This window comes from Centroberyx gerrardi, chromosome 13, assembly GCF_048128805.1.
Source record: "Centroberyx gerrardi isolate f3 chromosome 13, fCenGer3.hap1.cur.20231027, whole genome shotgun sequence".
NCBI lineage: Eukaryota > Metazoa > Chordata > Actinopteri > Beryciformes > Berycidae > Centroberyx > Centroberyx gerrardi.
This window is the reverse complement of record NC_136009.1, coordinates 27036686-27061519: the sequence shown is the minus strand read 5'-3', so window position 1 is coordinate 27061519 and position 24834 is coordinate 27036686. Positions and strand designations below refer to the sequence as shown.

The window sequence follows — 24834 nt, the reverse complement described above, 5'->3', positions numbered from 1 at the left end:
TGGAAAATGACGACACCTCCCTCTGCGTACAGTTTGTCTAAATTGTTCTAACTCTGTAAACCTTCTTTATACATTTTTGATGGTGTAACACAGCGTTTCCCCTGTAAATGAACCGAAACAGGAGTCCAGCCCTCACTACTGAAGCCCTTACCCCACCTGAAAGGGTTTCTCTGGCATTACTTTGGATGGAGTCTTAATGTGTTGTGGTTTAAATGCAGTTCCAGAGGTTTTCAGGGGGAAACACTGGTTTAAGGTTACTGTAGGTGAGAGCTGACATCATCCTCCATATCACTGCTGTCATGTGAAAACTTACAACTTTGGTGATGTTCATGTTTTAACTTGAATTGAAGGATTACATGCTCCTCTATGGGTTGAGAAAATTCTGTTCTTGGTCTTATTAAACCCTTTCAAAACCCATTAGATAACCTTAAAAACACATAGTCATAAAGCTGTTTTCCGTAGTTTTATATAGTTTTTTTCATCTGAGTGGTGATATATGTATATGTATATATATAGCATGTTTCATGATGATATAAACATATTTTGAAATCATGTCTGAAGTCTTTTTTATCTTAAAATTTCTGAAAAATGGACAGTGATGCATGTCAAGTCTTTATTGTCCCACTAAGGGACATTTGATTGCAGCCAGGTATTTAAAATGCATGTTCATCATATTAAAAAACAATACAACATACGAGACAGTATTAAACACATAATTCATCATATATATATTTTTTTTTAAAAAGGAAAGAAAAAGGAATAATTGCTTTCTTTTCTCAGTCAGTTGTTTTTGCAATATTTTTCTAGGGCATGGCAGTGAAAAGTTGTATAAACAATGAATTATTTGCCTCTGTGTCAAAACACTCACCTTCCCAGACTCCATCAGTGGCAGGCTGTGTGGCGACCCCCTCTCCACTAGTCTCACCCTGTGGAGGAAACCAATAGTTACTAATCAATCAATCAATCAGACTGTCATCGATCAAACCTGCGACCTCTCCACGTTCGGGACGGCCTCTCTAACCTCTAGGCCACCATGCTGCCCTGCATCTGTCTCCAAGACTTTATCACCAGATGTGACAAATTCAATTCTTTTCACTGGGTAAAAGAGCAATAAGTGCTTTTGTCTCTACCAGTAAAGAGAAGATGAACTTTATTGATCGCCGAGGGGAAATTGGGTAGATGGGGGGTTCAGTGTGCTAATAAAGGACACTTCAACAGGATATTGGCTCTTGTGGGTATCCAGCTTGTGACCTTTCAGTTATGGGACCGTCTCTCTGACCATCGGGCCGCTGTACCACCCTCGCCACCGATCTCTCATCATCTATTTCCATAATCGTCCCTCAGAATATAAACCAGAAACACAAAGCCTCCCTGGTAGAAAAGCGTCTTAAAACAGGCCGGTTTAAATCAACAGTGATTATATGTAATCATGCACCGGGAGCGCAGTCACGGCTATATTTATACACAGCGGGGCCAACTGCCTCGCTGCTTCATGTGCTCTGACTTCTCCAGGATGATAATGACCGCAGGATGGTTGTATGTCTTTGCATTATGGAGCAGACGCAGGCTAAAGGCCACACTGCAAAAAAACATCCATCTTAACAAGTCATTCTGTCTCATATTCAGCCTTCAAATCTTATTTTTCTTAAACCAAGACAAAAATTCTGCCAGTGAGGTGAGATAACTCCACTTGTTTCTAATACAGCTTCACTTACTTTATAGAAATAATATAGAAATGAGTGTCAGTGTGTTGAAACAAGTCAGAATAAGGCAGATCACTGCACTGGTATCAAGAAAATGACACTTGATTCTACTAAATTCTTGAAACAAATTAATTTGCATTGGAAACAAGTAAAATTATCTAACCACACTGGCAGATTTTTTACGAAAATTAAGATTTTAGGACTCAATAATAGACTAAATGACTTGTTAAGATGGAGATTTTTTCTGCTGAATCAGAGAAGGGGCAGTGGGAAACTTTTTGGACAATTCTGATGGGCAGCAGCGCCTGACAAGTTTAAATTGTACATTTCCAGGTGTGTAGCTGAGCTGCAGCTGCCTCAGTACTGCTGCTTTAATCCCACAGGAACATCTTGTCAGGAAACATTTGAATACATTTTTGTCTCACACGCTATCCTGGCGTTGCAGGGGCTGCTGTCCATCTACACCGCCTGAAAACTGCCAGTATCTCACCACCCTAAGACATGCATACTGGCACTAATGTTGAGACCCCGCGGCATTTTCCAGACCCCCGGCTGGTTCACAGAGTCACACTCTCTCCTCTGAAAGCCAGAACTCTGGCAAAACAAATTCTGGAGGCTTCCTCGTTACTATTTATGGTGTCGCACAGTATGAAATGTGAGTCAGACTGAATTTGATGGGTTTTTAAGTACATCTTTCCCAGGGTGGAAGTGTTTTAGAGTAAGTGGAAAGGCTGCAAGTGTGACAGCTGGGGTGTCAAGTTGACATGCCTGAAAATGTCATATTGTCTTTAAGAAACTTTCAGCTGGCAGAGCTTCTCGTTATATTGAAAGTTTAGACTATAAGCCCAGAGCGACATTTCATAGCTGTTGAACAAGCCTTGCATGTGAATAAGCGTCTTTACTGAGGACTTTATTTATTCTGGGAAAGTTTGCTGAGCACCATGCTCAGTGTCAGCAATGCCTTGCTTCACATTCACAAACCTCCAAACATTCACACCTGGGAGCCTCTCAGTAGATAATCCATAATGCTGCTCCTCCACCGCTGGAGAACTTTGTTCAGCGCCGCTCGGAGCAAATGAGCGGAGCTTCAAGGTCAGTTTCAAGGGCAGACTGTAGCCTCCCTGAACGAGGCTCTGCCTTTGCACAATCTGCTTTTTCTTTTAAAGCCATTAAAGAATGGAATGAGCTCCCTGTCAATCTGAAAACCTGCACAGATTTCCATATTTTCTCCCATGAAGTTAAAAAATGGATTTTAAGTAACCAGTCTTGTCAGCATTAATTTGACATTTTGACGACCTGTTTTTATATCTTTGGATGTATGCATGTAATACTTTGATATTTGTATTCTGCTTTGTATTCATTCTTATGAAATGTGCTATTGTGTGTGTGTGTGTGTGTGTGTGTGTGCATATGCCTGCGTGGATGTCAATAGGTTGTTGGTCCATTTGTAGTGGAGATGATCGGTTTTGCTCTGTGTTTTATTGTTTCTGTTCACCTGCCCAGGGACTACAGATGGAAATTAGCTAGCAGCTAAATGTGGTACCACGCATCTTCTCTCTTTGTTTGAGATTAATGTATTTTGTACATGGTCCCTGATATGAATAAACTCAATAAACTAAACTAAACAGTACAGCCACAGTCTCCTACTGCTGGTCACCAGGCAGCTGCACTGGAGCAGTTACAGCAGGGGTTTAAAGGATAAGTTCTGTGATTTTCTGAGTATTGAAGGTGTGCGTAACGGCGGAACTGTCATGAAATCAGAGCTAATTTTAATAGATGTAGTTTGCAACTTTTCCGTTTACTCTCAACTGCCCTGTGGAGCCTACAAATATTTTGACAAACTTGGACTCGTAATGCCTCGTAAGGCATGTAAGAGCCAAATTATATACAGGTCTAAAATCGCCAAACTTATCCTTTAAGTGCCTTGCTAACGGGCACTGCAGGCAGCCTGTATCAATAAGACCCCAGGTTCGATCTCTCATCATGATCAGGAAGTGTTTTTCCCCATTGAAATGCCTGTGAGCAGAGATACTGAAACACAAATCCCATCCGAAAAGATGAATTTCACCTCACAGATCAAGAATCAAAAGAAGAAACTGCTGTTCTTCCTTTGTTTTGGCATATATAGGCTCACTCTGTCTGGAAAATTATCTAGTGGGATAGATTTGGTATATGTGTAACACCACTTCACCGACGCATAAATGGGCCGATCTGTTCAAATTCAAGCTGTTTGGAGGATTATAAACATGCCGAATTTACCAGAACACCCTACCGATTAGTAATAAAGTCTCAAATTATATTTTAAGATGTGTGTTTTTTGCTGATAATTAAGGCAAAAACAAATTGCCAGATTTTTGAATGGACCTTGGTGTGGCAGGAGGGCCTTCAGCCTCGGCCCGCTCCTGTGTTTTTGAATGCAGAGCGTGCGCCGGCCGTTCACTTTGTTTCATTCGCTACTATTCAGGAACCTGCTGCTGATATTTTCATTACACATTTAACCTTTAACAAATCAATCAAAGACTTTTGGGGTCTGAGGTGTGTTGTGTTAAACTTACCTGTCGTGCCGTAGCGCTCTCATGTCAACAAACACCGTCGTGGGGTCCGGTCCTGAGGTTCCCTGAGGAACACCACCGACAACAAAGAGTTAACATGATGTTCCATTACAACCACTGCTGTATTACAACTGTACTACAACAACTACTTCTACTACTACAGCTACTACTACTACTACTACTACTACTGCGCTGTGGATGCTGCTGCTCGTGCATTAGTGCTCACAGAGACAAGCTCTCCCTTCACAGCAGAAAGGAAGCTTTGGGTTTGAGACAGAGACCAAAAAACCAAACCCACGACTCCTCTACGACATTCAGAAAGTGGTGGAGAGAACAATGTGGGAGCGACAGTAGCGGGACATTTTTGGAGGGGAAAAACCAAAAAGAAACACTGATTAAAAACCAAGATATCGTTAAAAAAACAATAAAAAAAAACAAAAAGTGAACCACCAAACTTTCTGAGATCAGATTCCACCTGATCCACATGCAACCAGAAAGCCACGACAAAACTTGAATTATCTTTTAGAGGAAAGAAAGGAAGGGAAAGTGAAAGTGAGAGCGGGTGAAAGAAAGATGGGAGAAAGGGGTGATGATGAGATGGATGAGGAAACAAAAACACCTTAAATATATCAGCACTGCTTTATTTCTTTGTTTTCAACCCTATAACAGTGTGATATGAAGACTTGCTCAAAGAAAGCTCAATCACATTGGTCTACATCAGCCCTAGGTCAAATAATATTTGCAAATACTTCTTAGCGTTTGTTTTAACACACTTGGAGGACCGGATGGGTGGGGCTTACCACATGAAGACAGTTCAGACAGTGTCAGGGAGGCTGTCAATCACAGAAAATGACACTAAATTGCCTTAAAATACTTTCTTGTGATGGTAAAATTTTTCTGGCATACTATTTTGTGGAAAAGCCAACATAAGCAGGATAAAATAATCTATGAAAAGTATTTGCAAATATTACTTGACCCAGGTCTGGTCTACATATCCTATAATGTGACCTTTTTTGTCTTGTAGATATCAAGTAATCCTCTATTAGTTAATTCTGTGCTGAGCATCGTACTCCTGACTGTGGGAAAATTTAGAAGAAAAGCGAGATAGAGAAAAAGAAAGAGAGAAAGACCCCCGTTCCAACCTCTCTCTTCCTCTACCATCCCTCCATCCTCTCTCTCTCTCTCTCTCTCTCTGAGACAGACTGTAGTTCAGTGGTGAAACTGTACGCAGAGCCCACCACCGCACCGCACACACACAGAACGGCATGCTGGGAAACCCGAGTCAGAAGGCCACAACCCAGAGCACAAGATGGCACGCAGCGTCACACACACACACACTACAGCACACCTGGGATCAGTTTTAAAATAGTTTCAATGACTTTTCTGGGATCGATCGCTCTCGCCTGACAAGACGGAACCGAGGGACAAAATGCATAAAGATGGCGGCTTCCAGGAAAGCACCGTCTTTTAGCGCCCGGTCCATCAGTTTAGTCACAGAGAGGATTTTCATTCACAGAGCCCAGGTCTGCACTGCAGTGCTTGGTGCTCATTACTAGCGATGTGCAGCCACACCATCACACACTAATGCTCCCACCTACACTCCTCGCATGCTGGCTGATAGAGTTTTGATTGCTTTTGTACAACACGAGCGCTACAAACCTCCGCTGCACCGCTTCGTTTTTAATAGGAAACTCTTTACACTGTGCTTTGACATGGAAGACTAATGCTGGGATCACACTGAACGCGTGGAAGTTAATTTCAAATGAGAGCATCAGTTACTGCTACATCATTCTGCTGATTGTGTTGTAATGAAGGTGTTGCATGCTTTTGGGCTTTTTCTACGTTTGTGCTGATAACGCATGTGTCCAATAAAACCCACTGTTGTTTTCACCCGTTGTTTGCTATGCCTCTCTAGGGAGTTTCTGTAATGAGAACATTTCGTCACTGCATCAGACTTGCGATGAAAGTTTGTGCTGTAATTCTACAACCGATCGCCACGCCAAGTCTGAACACAAATGCATTACAGGTTGTGTGTGATCCCGGTGTAAAACGTGCACACTGCAACTCGATATAGTCTAAAATCAATTAACTGTCTACAAATTCGCTGTCTGTCCATCTACACACACGCGGTACAAAACTAGTGGTCCTAATGTGACTCTGGACACTCTTTTTCGTGGTCCTGATATTTTCTACATAATGCATTTTCCCCCTATATATCTCCCTGTCTGTCCACTATATACACTCTCCCCTCTAGCTCTACACCCATAGATCCTGTGCAGTACTACAATACAGCAGTGGTCTTCGATCATGTGCCATCAGGACCCCAAGAGTCTGTTTTTCAGGTTTTCATTCCAGCCAAACAGCAGCTGATTTCAGGAGGGAGGAACTAATCTAGAGCTGCAACGATTAATCGATTAATCGATTAGTTGTCAACTATTAAATTAATCGCCAACTATTTTGATAATCGATTCATCGGTTTGAGTAATTTTTTAAGAAAAATAAGTCAAAATTCTCTGATTCCAGCTTCTTAAATGTGAATATTTTCTGGTTTCTTTACTCCTCTATGACAGTAAACTGAATATCTTTGGGTTGTGGACAAAACAAGACATTTGAGGACGTCATCTTGGGCTTTGGGAAACACTGATCGACATTTTTCACCATTTTCTGACACTTTATAGACCAAACAACTAATCGATTAATCGAGAAAATAATCAACAGATTAATCGACAATGAAAATAATCGTTAGTTGCAGCCCTAAACTAATCAGTGAAATGATTTGCTGTAGTGTTTGGCTGGAATGAAGGTGATTATCAAATTAAAGAACGCCAAGTCGATATGCTTGTGTCCACGTGGAGAACGCTCTAACCAAGTTGCCGAATGAATTTCTTAAGAACACGAGAACAGAGAACATCTTTATAGTTTGAGATTAACTGTGCGCTTGACGTCACACAATCAGTGTTCACTTTACCAGCTGTTTCAACCGTCTCTGTACTACAGACTGTAGCGCTGTTTGGACGTGGCGCGTCATTCTCACAACGAAACTCGGGGCTTCCCATTCATCCTCTATGATCACTCACAAGAACTCACAAGAACGCAAATTAGGGCTGGGCGATATGGACCAAAAGTCATATCTCGGTATTTTCTGGCGGAATGGCGATACACGATATATATCTCAGTATTTTCTACGAAGTGAGCTAAATGTTCAATTGTAAGTAGGGCTGGGCAATATGGACAAATTCAAATATCACATTATTTTTGACCAAATACCTCGATATCGATTTTGCGACAATATTGTAGGGATGACTATTGCTTTATTTACACAATGAGATTTTTGATAAATAATCATCAGTAATGTGGATATAATGACTAAGTGGGTAAAGGCAAATAATAGAACAGCTAGAACAGTCTGGTAAGTTCAGAAAATTACATCACTTTCCTGTAATGCAGCCTTTAAAACCAGGAAAAGACAACACTTATGCCATATCACAATATTACGATATCCAAAATCTAAGACAATAGTCTCATATCACGATATCGATATAATATCGATATAATATCGATATATTACCCAGCCCTAATGCAAATATAGCGCCGTGTTCATTTATTTCTCAAAGGACTTTGCAGAGAATGAGCCTCACTAGATCTAACTGATCAACAATCGATCGTAGAACAGAATCATGTAAGACGAGCAAATCTTTCGCGGTGACGAAGGTTTCTAGATCCTCTTGGGTCGTGATGGCACACTGAAGAACCTCCTACCACCCTCCTACTCCTCCACCCTTAGTCTAAACCCAGTGTGGAGGCCAGCTGATGAGCGATGTGCTGAGAGGAGGTGGAGGGTGGGGTTGGGGTGGGGTAGCGGGGTTGGGGTGGGGGTAGGGGGGGTAGATGGTGGTTCCCTACCTGGTCAGCAAGCTTCCCCAGCCTGTGAGGCTACAGCAGCAGAGAGGGGTGGAGGAGGAAGAGGAGGAGGAGGAGGAGGAGCAAGAAATAAAGGGGGGAGAGGAGGAAGGAAGGAAGGAAGGAAGGAAGGAGGGCGGAGACAAAACCAAGTATGAGATATGTGGGCGGGGTTATGCAAAACACGAAGAAAGGAGGGAAGAAAATGTCAAAATGGAAAACTGAAAGAAATAAAACAAGCAGTCACAACTGAAAGGATTGTTAAGCCAAATATTAGTCTTGTCAATTTCAGCCGCTAGAAAGCGATTGGTTAATTTAGGTTACGGTGTCGTTCAACATAGAATATTAGTCATTTTACATTCATCACAATTTGGCTCTTTTGGCTCAGCATTTATTCAAGTTATGAGACATGCAGTTAGAAATCATCTACTGTGCAACAACAACAGGCTCATAAATGATTCAGTTATGTTGAATATAGCAAGAATATTTAGCAACTCTCTTCATTCAGGTTGAAGATACATCTTATATACTGTATATCTTATATATCAAATATCAATAAAATGATTCATACATTGACATTTGATAGAAAATTGGATAGTAACTTAACTTGGATCTTAATTATCCAGCAGATATCTTTACTTAGCTTCCAGGTAAATAAGGTAAAAAAAATTTGAATTGGTACATTCAATTAGGGCTGAACGATTTTGAAAAAATATCTAATTGCGATTATTTTGACTGATATTGCAATTGCGATATGATTTGCGATATTAGAGGGAATGATAATTTTTACATCATTATTCTCATTTTCAATGAAAAACGTATTAAAATGATTATGGTGTGATTTTTGCGGGGATCTGTACCAAACAAAGATGTTTTCTTAAGTCTGTAGAATATGATGTGTAGGCCAGGACATCTCTGCAGCACGACAATATTTAATTTAAAATGGTATTTTGACACACATTTCGCCTTTAACAAATATTGCGCCTCCTGCGATTTGAAAATTGCAGCAGGCCATATTGCGATTTCGGTAAAATTTCGATTAATTGTTCAGCCCTACGTTCAATGACAGGGTTTAAAGAATACCAAAAGGACAAACTTCAATGACATTTTGATATGAACTTGGGGAATAACTTGATTTGATCCACTGAAGGTTGCAAATCATAGCTGGAATGTGACAGCAATGATCAGCCTGAAATGGACGGATGACGCTGCATGTTGCACAGACAAGCTGAACCCCAGAGACACACGGAGAGAGAGAGCTCCGTGTCTCCAGAGCTGGCTGTTTGGATGAGAGGCAGCAGGCGGAGAGAATGATTATGTAGAGAGAAAGATCTGCGGTTTAGTTTGTTGTCCTGTCTGGCAAACTAAGGGACTTTTCTCTCTGGAGCCTGTCATCTAGTCCCCCAAAAACATATCGCTGCTGCTGCCGCACCACAACCACACATCTGCAAGAAAGTGTATTTTTAAAGAAGGAAGAAAAGAATGGTTATGTTTTCACTGACGCCCATGTATTTTTGACATTGTACAATGGGGCTTTAACAGGTTTGAAGCGCCCAGGGGTCATGAAAGTCATTCAACACATACACAACCTTGTAAACTTCCAATGCAACGTAACCAAAATTGCAGCTAGGTGGTTTTTCCGCTACAGCAGCGATAGACTAGCTGGAAAACTCCAAGCTGCAGAGGATAAGCACCAGATTCAGTTTGAACCACAACCACTGAGGCCACAGACAGGCAGGGGTGAGTCCACTGCCCCTCAAAACCATCAATTTATCGCCAAAGACTTTCCCTCTTGGAAAGCATATTCTATTACAGTGTTTACCTGCCTGACCTCAATGAAAATTTTGTGCTTATCCGTTTCCCTCAGATAAATAAAACAAACGCACCCCCTGGATCAAGCAGACGCTCTGGTAAAACAACATCTTTGCCTAATTTTCCTGCCAACTGCAAACAAACAGCACAGTTCACTGAAATCCAGTTTAACTACTCAAGTCCATTTCCAAAGAGCGGCACAGAAGCAAGCATCTTAAATTTTGCAAACTACACAGGGTATAATACACAATTCATGGGAGAGTGCAAACAAAAACAGTTCCACAAGAGCGAGCTATTTAATTCCATGTAACGCACTGAAGGGCAAAACACGACTACTGGAAGCGGATGCATGAGTAAGCGTGCGATCACACCTCACGGTTTGTTTTCTCTGACAAACAAACACATCCGATTCCAGACACTGTAACTTGAGCTGAACACGATGGACTTGTCTGCACTTTTTACCGTGATTTACCTTCTCTGGTGTTCGTATCAATTAAGAAAACATGAAGAAATAGCTGAATATGAGCAACTGCTGGATGTCAAAATCCATCTCCTTATACTCATAAAACCTTAGGTCTTGGGGTGGTTTCCTGTAGTTGGTTCGGATTACATTCTCACTCCTAATGCAGTTCACTTGGAAGAGGACCCAGACTCGCATTTTCAGATTGCTCTCAACCGCCCAAACGAACCGAACTAAAGAAGTAACCGCTGCAGAGTTCGTATATGAGGTATATAACGAACTCTGGAGCGTTTACTAGTTTAGTTTTAGTCCGTGCTTGGCGTGAACACACCCCCAAGTCTACCTCGGATGTCACAGCAGCTCCAAGACAAATCTGTTCAAACCTTAAACAACGCCCTGCTAGATTTCAGTGGTTGACTCCAGCCAGATTTCTAGCCGTAGCGCCAATGATGCTGCAGCAAAAGGTTGGACATGCATACAGATCAGTACGTGATTGGCCAAAAGTTCAGCTGCATCCAACAAATGAGAAAATGAGGCGACTGCGGTCAACGTCAGCCAACGTTTCCCTGGTTGTAGGACTTGGAAGTTTCTGACAACTTCTACAGCACTTCCGGCCAAAATGTCAAACCAAGAAACATCCTCAGTCTCTGCGAAAAAAGAGACGGAGGCAGAGAAAATAAGAAAGTAAGAGGTAGGAAGGTAGGAACTGTGACTGACCTGCAGGCAGATCGCCAGGTTGACCCTGCAGCCGAAGGACGTGCTGACGGCGCGCGGGTGCAGGCCCAGGTCTTTGAAGAGTTTGGAGAAGGACTGGGTCAGGGCGATCCTGGGACGCTCCTCCGCCACGACCACGCAAGTCCTCACCCGGGACAAGTCCAGCCCTCGAGACTGAAGGGGGGCGAGGGAGGATGGGGAGTGAGAGGGGAGGAGAGCGGGGCAGGAGAGGTCTGGTTTACACCGTATTGTTTATGTGTTTTGTTGTTGTCGTACTGTGTTGTACCATGGTGAGCTTTGGTGACATTTAGTTTCTGTTATGCAATTCACTTTTTTACTTGTTTTTTACTTGTTTTTTTTGGTATAAGGTGAGATGTTTTCATAAGTCCCATCTGTATTCATTTTTCTTCTCTCTACTTTCTGCGTGCTGCCATTTACATCTGCAAATAAACTTAATTGCTGATTAATTGCTGTGAGAACCTCGTCAAAAAGTCACATTTCTCAGGCATTAACAAAAAAAAAGCTTTATTTTCTGCTTTCACAACATGCGTTCTAGAAATGACACAGTGTGTTTTGAAAGGGTTTCTGGAGTCCTGTGGTCATGAAGCTTACTCAAACACATAATTTGTGATAAACTGCGACCAGTGTAGCGCTAAATTGACTCACTCAAGATTAGAATCCAGGATCTCTGGTGCAGCAAACCTCTGCTTTACCAACCCAAACCAAACCAAATCTCAAAATTCATGCAGCAGTCAGGCTTATAGAGTCTTTATAGCTGCGTCCCGCCGTGGCACATGTGCAGTAAATTATTTCAAATGTTTGGGACCGACTGAACGACAGAGTGACTTATACTGATTGCTAATTACAGGGCACTTTAAACTTTCAAATGAAGTAACATTACACACACATGCTGTAGCTCACAGGATATAAATGCCTTGCTCAAGGGCATCACAGTGATTGTGTGAAACATTATCTTATTGCAAGTCTCTCCAGACAAGAGAATCAGCTAAATTCATAAAATGTAAAGCATATAATATGCACTCACTGGCCAAAATAATTGGAACACCAGTTTTCCTTAAAACATAAAAGAGCTGTCACGTTTGTTAAGCAAAACCTGCAGCCTGTTCTTAATCTGATTATCTATGATGTTTTGTGACTTTCAATTAATGTGCAGCTTTTAGATTATGGCTCGTTTTTTTGATGAGCATGACAATTAATCATAATATTATCAAATAATAATAATTTATGAATCATATGCTTATATTTTGCCAATAATAGCTTTTATGTTTTATGGGAAACTGGTGTTCCAGTTATTTTGGCCAGTGAGTGTAGATATTTAGTGAAGCGGAGCGCCCCCTACCTTCAGCGAGTCGGTCTGCAGGCCCAGGCCTTTGGTGCAGAGCTCCATGACGCTGTAGGAGCAGAAAGTGTCGCGGACTTTGTACTGACTGACGGCCAGCAGCCAGAGAGCCGGGTTCACCTCCAGCTCAGAGGGGGGGATCAGGATGGACTGGTGACCTGAGTACACACTGCAGAGAGAGACCAGACCGTCAGGCTCAAAATCTGATATCTGCCACGGGAAAAACGGCAGAAAAGTCGCTAACGTTTGCTTTCAGTTGAGTTTTGACAGCTTGCTAACAGACTCATCTGCACAGTTCTCAAGTGATAACCCTTACTTAACCCTTAAAATTCCATAATCACCATTTTACGCTGTACTAGCCAAATTACCATGGCGAACAGTGGGAGGACCGCTCTATCCATTCAGGTTCTGTGTTCACCCTATTGGTCCAGATTAAGTTCTCTGGTGTCTTTATAGTGAGCGAGCGCTCCGTCCAGAGAAAGCTGGTCTACTCATTAACCCCTTCACTACCTCCACCCACCAAACAGACACTAAGAAGACATTTTACTGATGTCACCTAACAGGATTTCTGGGTAATGAAGTCCTTCAACCTTTCAAAAATCCAAACAGTTACTTCCCACTGCCACTTGGGGCCGCCAAAGTGCAAAAATTGGCTAGTGCAGCTTTAAAACACTTAAAAACTCACACACCAACCCACACATTTGCACGCACACACACAGCAGTAACAATAAGAGAATTGAATATACCTAAATTTATAGCCAATACAATATAAGTGCACACTACCGCCTGCAGAGGAAGACCATTATTCACTGTACAGCACATGACAAGCTCTTTACACTCAAAGGCCTGCAACTCATGCTCCAACAGAGTAAATTACACTTTTCAAACTACGGAAACCCAGTGAGTACATTTGACTCAAGAGAAACGGCCTTCTCCATAATACATTCACACTGTTACATATTCAGCACTTCAAAAAAACACCCGATTTCTTCCCATTCTTCAAGGCTGAGTCGATCTCTGCAGTAAGGGAGACCAAGGCTGCCTGGCTAGCGCTCCCAATGCCACGTAATAAAAAAAAAAATATATATATATATAGCTTTGTTGCCTCTCTTCTTTCGTCTTGGTTTTCGGACGGGAAACCCACTGTGATATTTCCATAATGTCATATTATTTTCCATAATATGAAGTGTTGACATTCGAAGGATAAGCTTAGGGAGAGAAAAGCGAGGGAGGAGGGAAGAAAGAAGAAAGAAAGCAGGGGAAAAAGTACAAAGGACAAAGGGAGTGTGATATTGGAGAAGGAAAAAGATGTAGCGAGTGTCATTTAAAAGTGAGAAAGGAAGGGCGAGGAGAAAGGAAGAAGGGAAGGTAGATACTAAACCAGGAGAGAGAGAGAGAGAGAGAGAGAGAGAGAGAGAGAGAGAGATGGGGGGGAGTGGAAAAGTAAGCCAAGTTGTGCAGTTACATCATCTTCTGGGAGACGGCAGCTTTGGTAAACCAGCAGAATAAAACATGAACCCACAGCCATGCTTCTATAAACCTCTGTCTCTCTTTCTCCACTCATTATACTCTTTCGCTCTCTTTCTACAATATGTATTTTCTTCCCTCTTTCTCTCTCTCTCACACACACTTTTTTGGATGTATGACATCAGTCTATAGGAACCGACTGATGAAGAAAGGACCGGCGATTATTGGAGATGTGTCACATCCTTTGTTTAGTGCATAAAAGCCACCAGCATGGCTTTGCTGAACAAAAGCAGCAGCGACATTACTGAGTCCTTGAATGTGTGAATAATGTACCGTCTTGTCTACTGTGCTATGTTTACTGTGTTGTGTTTATTGCGGGTTATTTCTTTTTTTGGTGTCATTTATCTGACTTCTGTATGTCACAAGATGAATTTCCCAACACACCAATAAATCCATCAATAAGCTGCCAATCTTTTCGATGATAGTCTCACTTTTTTAATTATAGTAATGTCTCAAAATTGATGTAGTAATGATTTATTGATGTTAAAATGATACATGAAGTGTCTTTAACTTATCTTAAGACTTAAAACTCCTTTAACTTGTCTCCTCCCGTTCATCTCCACCCACCCTTCATGACTGGAGTGGATTTTACAGGTGAAATCAAAATGGAGAAAAAAGGGCTTTCATCTGAATCCAGTGTGTGTGTGTGTGTGTGTGTGTGTGTGTGTGTGTGTGTGTCTGACTGACTGACCTGCAAAGGCACCAGAGGACGAAGCCCAGGCCGCAGTACGGGTCGAGGCAGATGGCGACCTCTCTGGACGGGTAAAGCTCACACTGCAGCTTGATGGAGCGGCAGAAGGCACTGGTGGCTGTGTGAGACATCTGTCCAGCAGACAGACAGGTGACACATGGAGGTTAGACACACACTGCAAAACACTGGGAGTCCACATCAACAAGTCGTCTAGCCTTCTATTCAGTCTACTACTACTACTGCTACTTTTCCCTTAAAACCAAAGATTCTGAGATAATGCTACTTGGTTTCAAAGCAGTTTCACTTTTTTTTCTAGAAATAAGTGTCAACATCTTGAAACAAGGCAGAATAAGGCAGACCCTCCAGTCACAGCAAGAAAATATTCAAGAAAATTATTGAAACAAGCTGATTTGCATTGGAAACAAGTGGAATTATCTCACTGCATTTGCAGTTTTGTTTTTTGAAAAATGTGATTTTAAGGCTCAATATGAGATTTAATGGGTGGTGTTTGCTTTCCCATTAGGATTTAGGAAAGAAGAACAAATTCAGCTGCTGTTGGAGGCTGGTGGTGAATGTCCTAAAAAATGTCTTTCTTTATTACCGAAAAACCAGTGCATTCATCAGACAGCCTTCATCGTTCATTAGGTTTTAGATCCAGCTTCATTTGGTACAGGTGCAGCTACATGTAGCAGTCGGAAGTGGCCCGAGGGAACTGATCCTGCACCAGAGCCATAGTTACAGGGCACAACCTGCCACTTGTGCAATGGACTCTGAATGAGAGGAGAGGTGGCCTGGTTTGGCTTGGTTCGGCCTGGTTTGGCCTGGTTCGGCCTGGTTTGGCTTGGTTCGGCCTGGTTTGGCCTGGTTCAGCCTGGTTCACCTCAGTCCAGCTTTATCCATTCTACCTCTCTCTAGTCCACTGACACTGACTTAAAGGGCCGTTAAGTAATCTATCAGCGACCAGTAGGAATCGCCTCAACCCTCCCGTCCCCTTGAGCTACGGTGGCCTGTAACTGACATAAATAACAAAGTCACATTTTCACAATAAAGAGGAGTAAGCTAGCTCATTGGAGCGGAGATCCAACAGAAACATCTTGTTAAGAGGTAATACATCATCATGCTAAACACTGGAATAATAAAAATGTTTTGTCATTTGCTTTTTTGGCTTGAGAGCTTGAGGCTTTTTATTTTTCATCTTTGGGACGCTGGTCCATCCTCCATCTTTGAGCAGTTGGAAATGCAAGTAGGTGTGTCTGTGTGTGTGTGTGTGTGTGTGTGTGTGTGTGTGGGGATAGGGACAGTCTTGATATTCCAATGAGCGGGGAGTTTCTGTTCCAAAACAGAGGATGGACCAGAAAGTGAGAAAGCCAGAAATCTCAGCAGCTGGCCAAGTAATCTTTAAGTGATTGGTATTGATCACTAACCTTATCAGCCCCCTCGCAGATATATTATGGTCATTTTGTCCTGCGGCGCAGTAAAATCTTTGTTATCGCCCCTTTAAAGCAAGCTAACCTGTAATTCAGCCAATATATACAGTATTTGTTAAGCAGCCAGCTAGAAAATCAGCTGATTGATTCCCCGTCCCTGCTCATCGTCTCTCTATTTACCACAATGCATTTCTTTTGACAGCGTTCACACCACCGACTGTCAAATATCATCGCTACGTCGTCTCGTGCCTCTGCATCATAATCACAACACAAAAGACTTATTAATAAACACTTTGAGAAACACACTCTAATTGTCTGTCTAATCAACGGCACAGGAAGTGGCGGGCGGCAGGGAAACAATGGCGGCGTGTTTTCTCATGCGCGGCTAAACAGCCAATCCATTATGTTTAATCACTGTGCTTAATGAGGAAATCAGTCAATGCGGGAACGGGCAGCGCTGGTGCCGAAGCACAATGAGAAAAAACAATGCGGTCAATTCATCCGGTCGCCGCTGCATCCGGAGACTTCCTGCGTCTGAGCGTTTGTTATGCTAATCGCTCTGCTGTAGACATATTTCTAATTACTTAACATTTATCACCTCCAGCAGGGAGCTTGTGCTTTAGTTTGTCTGTCTGTCTGTCAGCAGGATTTCTCAGAAACAGATGAACGGATTTCCATGAAGTTTGGTGGACAGATCGGCCTTGGACCAAGGAGCGACGGATTCGATTTTGGTGTTGATCCGGATCTGGGATTTTCACCATTAGACGATTATCTTTTTTTTGCCGTAATTATGAAACTAACAGAGATAGATATGTGGATAGATAAGTGGATGTTTGCAGGGTCAAAAAATCAATTTAACTTTAAATTTAAGTGATAGGAATGATTTTTTTTTTGGGGTGTGACAGAAAGTTGGACAATTGTTCAGTATTTGCAGAGGTTTTCCTTCTACTATTTATAGTACATTTACATTTTAGGCGTTTAGCTGTCGCTCTTATCCAGAGTGGCTGACTGCAACAGTAGAATAAGCTTCAACTCCTAGATCACAAACATTATGAGCAACCAATAAGGAGGCCAAGGGTGAGAGCCATAGTTTGTGAAATAAGGAAGGAAGACTCAGGCAGAATAGACTTCTATTTTGCGTTTTAGACAGATAAAATATACACCTCCTCTCCAGAGGAATAGATTTCATCTACAATTATCTCCAGTCTCATCAGATACGCGCTGTAATCTCTGGTACCTGACCTCTAAAGGTGAGATTTATAGCTGAGAAAATGAAGCCCCGACCTGGAATATTAATGTGCCATAGAGGAAGAGTCGGGACGCTGATCTGGTTTAATCTGTTTCTGAAGAGGGTTAAAGTAATAGATGAAACTGGGGAGTTCTATTCCACATTACTTTATATCCATTTTGGGAAACAGTTACCAGAGATCCTTTAAACAGTTTCACAATTTGGTTTCATTTTGTTGTATTACAGTAAAAGGGCAAGAGCAGATGTCACTTCAAATGGTGGATATCTCCCTTTGAAACTAAACTGTTCAATTCTATCTTTAATCAGCGATACAGAGTATAATGTCTTTTATTGATTGTGTTTCCTTGTAGTGACTGGAAACAGATGAATCTTCCTCCCTTCCTCTTTCTGAGAGTCGGGGAAAGAAAAGGGTTTGAACAGGGATGGATTAGAGACCAAAGAAACAAGAAGAGGTGTTGTTTAGGAGCTGGCTTCAGTGGAATCAAGCACACACACACACACACACACACTTGCACATGATGACTGGTGGCAGAGAAACAACAGGAGCTGACCTGTTGTAGAGCAGCAGGGATCAATAGCAGCTTTAATCTTTAAATGTCACCGATCGACTCGCCTCCAACACTCTCACACTCTCAGCTTTCACCCAATAGCAGATCTTAAAACGGTTACATCTGTACCGGATGAACAAGTGAAACACGTCGTCCCGCATGAATGATGCAGGCAGCCCTTCGGCCAATCGGTAACAAGATACATCATCCCTCCGAGTTTCGTCAAAATGGGACATTATGGCCTTTTAAAGTTTTAAATTTTGACCTTTAAACCACCAGAACACAAAATTGGACCGGTGGGGTCTGAGGTGTCACGTTTAAGTTAAAACTTTTCAACTTTAGTCATAATCATAGCGCCCCCATCAGGCCAATAAGTGGAACACAGTGCAAAGATGCATCATCTTTCCAAGTTTTGTCAAAATTGGAAAGGTAGAGTAAGAGTTATGGCCTTTCAACGTTTAAAATTTTGACATTTAAGACGCCAGAACACAGTGTCAAAATGCATCATCCCTCTAAGTTTCATTAAAATCCGACCAGTGGTGTCTGAGATATCACGTTTGAGTTAAAATTGTTAACCTTTAAACACAGCGCCCCCATCAGGCCAATCAGGCCGGTGGTGTCTGAGATATCACCTGAAATATCAGGTTTGACGGACGGATGGACGAACGAACTCGATCCATAGTCCATCGTGTGTGTGTGTGTGTGTGTGTGTGTGTGTGTGTGTGTGTGTGTACGTGTGTGTGTGTGTGTGTACCTTGACTCCAGCGAGCATGCCAGTGGTGGAGACGCTGAAGTCCAGGTAGGCCAGGGTGTCGGGGTTGGACGGTTTATACAGCAGAGGAGGTTTCTTCTTTGGCAAATCATCTGAGGGGAAATCAACCTCATTATGTGACGGCTGTCTCAATATACAATACCATACAATATTATTATTAAAGTCTTTTTTCTGAATTGACAAAATTTACAGAATTTGTAGTAAAGGGGAGACAGTAGCTTGTATCTAGTATGTGTCTATCTGTATATATATATACTGTATATACTGTATATAAGTGTGTGTGTGTGTGTGTGTGTGTGTGTGCATGTGTCTACCTGTCTTTGTTCTTTGTGTGTGTGTCTGTTCAATTCAGTTACTTTACTGACATGACATGACTGTTTAACAGAAACAATACTGCTTAAGAAGTTTACAGCATATCTGAGTGTGTGTGTGTGTGTGTGTGTGTGTGTGTGTGTGTGTGTGTGTACCTGTGTCCAGGACGGGGGGCCAGGTCCTGACGTCGACGGCGGCTGAAGCTTCCTTGGACCTCAGCAGCTTACAGATGAGCTGTGTGGTCATCACACACACCGAGCGGCTCACCTGCACCACCAGAGCCAATTAAACAACTGACAGTATATCCAACTGACAGAACTCAATACATTATGCTATACAACTGACAGTATATCCAACTGACAGAACTCAATACATTATGCTATACAACTGACAGTATATCCAACTGACAGAACTCAATACATTATACTACAACTGACAGTATATCCAACTGACAGAACTCAATACATTATACTACAACTGACAGTATATCCAACTGACAGAACTCAATACATTATACTACAACTGACAGCATATCCAACTGACAGAACTCAATACATTATACTACAACTGACAGTATATCCAACTGACAGAACTCAATACATTATGCTATACAACTGACAGCAGGTGGACAAAACAACGGAAACACAGCATGAAAAAGGACTTTTACTTTGAAGTAACTGAATCACATATTCCTATTGAGTTGAATGGCAGTTGATTTCTCTCCTCCTGCCGCTCTTTCAACCCCCCCCCCCCCCCCCCCCCCCACACACACACACACACACACACACACGCACACACACACGCACACGCACACACACACACACACCATCTGCGCCTCCTGTCACCCATGTATAAGTCACATATTGAGATAGTGACGCTGCAGGTGATCATGTGACTGACTGAGGCGTCACAGCGTCAGGTTTTACCTCCACGATCATCTTGACGGTGGGCAGCGTGGTGGCGATGTTCTGCGGGTGAGGCGGTCGCACCGTGATCGGCACGCAGCCGGCGTACAGGCAGCCGTAGAACGCCGCGATGAGGTCGATACCTGGAGGAAGAGGAGGAGGAGGAGGAGGAGGAGGAGGAAGAGGGAGACAGGGAGGGAGAGAGATGGGTAAAGGGAGGAAAAATGGGAAGGGAAGGAGAGGAAAGGAAGGAGGTAATAAGGAGAGGGAAGAAGGGTGCAAGGGAAAAAGAGGAGGAGGAGGAGGAGGAAAGGAGGGGGGGGATGGAGGGAGGGAGGGAGAGGAGGAGGAGAGGAAGGAAAGAGGGAGGGAGAGGAAGGGATGGGAGGGAAGGAGAAGGAAGGAGGGAGAAGAGAGGGAAGAAGAGGAAAAGGAAGGGAAAGGATGGTGAAGAAGGAAGGAGAGGGGAAGAAGGAAGGGTAAATAAGAGAGAGGAAGGAAGAATGAGGGGAGGAAAGAGGAAGGGAGGGGAAGGAGAGAGAGAGAGGAGGGAGGGGAGGAAAGAAGGAAGGAGGAAGGAAGGGCAAGGAGGGAGGGGGGAAAGAGGGGAATTGGAGGGAAGAAAGATGGGAGGAAGAAAGAGAGAGGGAGGAGGAGAGGGAAGGAGGAAGGGGTGGAGGGAGGAAGATGTGCAGAAAGAGGGAAAAAAAGACAATGGTCAATATGGTCCACACACACACACACACACACACACACACACACACACACACACACACACACACACAGAGCGAGCAGGTTAAATATTGAGCGCTGGTTAATTGAAAGCTGCTTTAAGGTGATCTCCTGCTTACTATTCTTTCCGTTCGCTGCAGTTTTCTCCTCCACAGCTTGATTGACTCTGAACTGCAGTTGTGTCCTTTCTCATATAAAAGCAGTGAAAACCGTGTCCTTGTTTGAAAGTTAATTTGGAGGCAGCGTCCCGGCCCCGAGGCTGCAGCTACTTCCTGAACCTTGTCACTGAACAAAGACGACACATCTCTACGTCTCTACTACATATCTCTCTACACATGAAGAGCTTCACTCCTAAATGAGATTGTAGCATCTGAAGAAACTGACTCCTACTTGCGTGAGGTCAAAAAAAGGCAAAAAAAATGAGTTCTCGTACGACATTTGCATCCATGATTCGTACTCATACCTTCACATCACCTGATGAGAAAACTAAAACAATTTGGTTAAAGGGTAAAGTTTTGATCATGGTTAGAAAAGAAAAACCTTTGCTTAAAATGAAAAATTCACTCAGCTGAAAGCTTGTTGGCTTGAGGGAATTGAAGCCGGGTCTCATGTTGAGTTGAAAGTAAATGTCTCTAAATGTCTTACTATTCGCAACTATAACTATAAATTTGATGAGATCACCCTTTAAAAAAATGACTGCTGGCGTGAGAGTAAAACACATTATGGGTTACAGACTTTTACCTACAAAATAAATCTGTTTATGAGGACAGCCAGAAAACATTTTGATGTTGACGTCAGTACAACGCACCAAAATTAAAGTTGAGATGACATCCATAGTCAAAATTCGGTGAAATTCCATGTTTTATTGTTTTTTCTTCACGCATAGTGTTATATATTATCAATACTGAATATCATAAAATGTTAAAGGAACCTTTCAGGTAGTATTTGATGCATAACATGTAATTGTAATCCATACATTATGATTGGATGCATTTGATTTGTCTGTCTTTTATTTGATTCATAATGATTTGATTTATAATGTTTATCGAGTCGAGATAAACTCTCTTAGAAGCGGGATTTAATGGAATTTAATGGAATTTAATGGAATTAAATTCTGTTTCCTGTCATTCCAATTCAATTCACATTCTGTTTCCTTACAGCTGGGAGACTTTCACATTCACACTCCTCCAACTGGAGTCTACCATGCATTCTCAGTTCGGTTCATGCGTGGCCCCACCCTGCTTCAGACCCCGGGTGTTTACCTGGAGGGTAGACCAGAGCCACGTGGTCTCCGTCCTGCAGGTGGCCTCGCTCAGCCAGCATGCCGGCGATCTTCTCCGCTCGCTTATGGAGCTGAACACAAGTCAGAGAGCTGGCTATCGTACCCTGGAGGAGGTCACACACACACACACACACACACACACACACACACACACACAGCGGAGAGATGATTGACACATTCAATCAGCCGTGTGTATCAGCAGGTGTCATGTCATATTTTCCGTTGCAGCATCTCGGTGCTGAACAGCTGTAATCAAACCACAGTGTCACACTGCCATTATGCAAATTACCTTCAGGGTCACAGAGTGAAAATTGACACATTCATATTTACAGACTGAGCACATTAATAAATCCTATTATATATACTATTTTCATAGTAATGATATTGACAGCATTGACAACAATGGTCACTGGCTGCCACTCTCATATTTTCTCATTTGTTATATATTGCATATATCTTCATATTTTCATTTGTTTTCATATATTTTTACATTGGACATTTTTTTATTCATTTTCTTTCTGCTGTGTCGTCTTGCATATACACTGTAAATTGATACGTGTTCATATTTTTGTATCCGTATGTTTTTGCCTAATACGTTCCAGTGTTGTAATAGTCAGCTGGTGTTATGTTCAATATCACCCCGTACCTGTATTCTTATTTATTTTTCTGTTCTGTTGTTTCTGTATCCTATTTTTGCTGCTGCAACAATCCAAATCCAATCTGCAACCCCAGTGTGTGTGTGTGTGTGTGTGTGTGTGTCTCACCCTGGAGTTGAGCAGTGTGTACAGGATGTGGTCTGGAGTGGTCTGGGCTCTCCACTGCAGCACCTCCGACAGGAAGAGGAACTGCAAGACACAAACAGAAACACAACACAGAGTGAGACTGGGACAAGTGGGACACACACACACACACACATCACACATACACACACACACACACACACACACACACACACACACACACCACCCATCCTGAACACATAAATAAGGTGACAGAACAGCTAATATATAGAGAACAGAGGAAGAATCCAGTCTTCTAGTGTGGATACAGGGAGGATACTAGGTGATACTGGGAGGATACTAGGTGATACTGGGAGGATACTAGGTGATACTGGAGGATACTAGGTGATACTGGAGGATACTAGGTGATACTGGAGGATACTAGGTGATGCTGGGAGGATACTAGGTGATACTGGAGGATACTAGATGATACTGGAGGATACTAGGTGATACTGGGAGGATACTAGGTGATACTGGAGGATACTAGGTGATGCTGGGAGGATACTAGGTGATGCTGGGAGGATACTAGGTGATACTGGGAGGATACTAGGTGATACTGGAGGATACTAGGTGATACTGGAGGATACTAGGTGATACTGGAGGATACTAGATGATACTGGAGGATACTAGGTGATACTGGAGGATACTAGGTGATACTGGGAGGATACTAGGTGATACTGGGAGGATACTAGGTGATACTGGAGGATACTAGGTGATACTGGAGGATACTAGGTGATACTGGAGGATACTAGGTGATGCTGGGAGGATACTAGGTGATACTGGAGGATACTAGATGATACTGGAGGATACTAGGTGATACTGGGAGGATACTAGGTGATACTGGAGGATACTAGGTGATGCTGGGAGGATACTAGGTGATGCTGGGAGGATACTAGGTGATACTGGGAGGATACTAGGTGATACTGGAGGATACTAGGTGATACTGGAGGATACTAGGTGATACTGGAGGATACTAGATGATACTGGAGGATACTAGGTGATACTGGAGGATACTAGGTGATACTGGAGGATACTAGGTGATGCTGGGAGGATACTAGGTGATACTGGAGGATACTAGATGATACTGGAGGATACTAGGTGATACTGGAGGATACTAGGTGATACTGGAGGATACTAGGTGATGCTGGGAGGATACTAGGTGATACTGGAGGATACTAGGTGATACTGGGAGGATACTAGGTGATACTGGAGGATACTAGGTGATGCTGGAGGATACTAGGTGATACTGGGAGGATACTGGGTGATGCTGGAGGATACTAGGTGATACTGGAGGATACTAGGTGATGCTGGAGGATACTAGGTGATACTGGAGGATACTAGGTGATGCTGGAGGATACTAGGTGATACTGGGAGGATACTAGGTGATACTGGAGGATACTAGGTGATACTGGAGGATACTAGGTGATGCTGGGAGGATACTAGGTGATACTGGAGGATACTAGATGATACTGGAGGATACTAGGTGATGCTGGGAGGATACTAGGTGATGCTGGAGGACACTAGGTGATGCTGGGAGGATACTAGGTGATGCTGGGAGGATACTAGGTGATGCTGGGAGGATACTAGGTGATGCTGGAGGACACTAGGTGATGCTGGGAGGATACTAGGTGATGCTGGGAGGATACTAGGTGATGCTGGGAGGATACTAGGTGATACTGGGAGGATACTAGGTGATACTGGGAGGATACTAGGTGATGCTGGAGGACACTAGGTGATGCTGGGAGGATACTAGGTGATGCTGGAGGACACTAGGTGATGCTGGGAGGATACTAGGTGATGCTGGGAGGATACTAGGTGATGCTGGGAGGATACTAGGTGATGCTGGAGGACACTAGGTGATACTGGGAGGATACTAGGTGATGCTGGGAGGATACTAGGTGATGCTGGGAGGATACTAGGTGATACTGGAGGATGCTAGGTGATGCTGGGAGGATGCTAGGTGATGCTGGAGGATACTAGGTGATGCTGGGAGGATACTAGGTGATGCTGGGAGGATACTAGGTGATGCTGGGAGGATACTAGGTGATACTGGAGGATGCTAGGTGATGCTGGGAGGATACTAGGTGATGCTGGAGGATGCTAGGTGAT

General features: G+C 42.9%; 1 protein-coding gene across 1 annotated transcript in view; it reads right to left on the bottom strand.

Annotated features, from left to right (window-relative positions):
* The window catches only part of LOC139924064 (disco-interacting protein 2 homolog C), a 241252-nt gene that overhangs the window by 5445 nt on the left and 210973 nt on the right, over positions 1-24834 (bottom strand). Inside the window, exons 20-30 of the mRNA XM_078287890.1 lie at positions 22711-22791; positions 21927-22050; positions 19954-20075; positions 19183-19294; positions 18698-18807; positions 14720-14850; positions 12502-12670; positions 11145-11315; positions 8159-8188; positions 4259-4320; positions 869-926 (exon numbers count right to left, since the gene is read on the bottom strand). Of these exons, the coding sequence (XP_078144016.1) occupies positions 869-926; positions 4259-4320; positions 8159-8188; positions 11145-11315; positions 12502-12670; positions 14720-14850; positions 18698-18807; positions 19183-19294; positions 19954-20075; positions 21927-22050; positions 22711-22791 (1170 nt within the window). The remainder of the gene's footprint in view (positions 1-868; positions 927-4258; positions 4321-8158; positions 8189-11144; positions 11316-12501; positions 12671-14719; positions 14851-18697; positions 18808-19182; positions 19295-19953; positions 20076-21926; positions 22051-22710; positions 22792-24834) is intronic.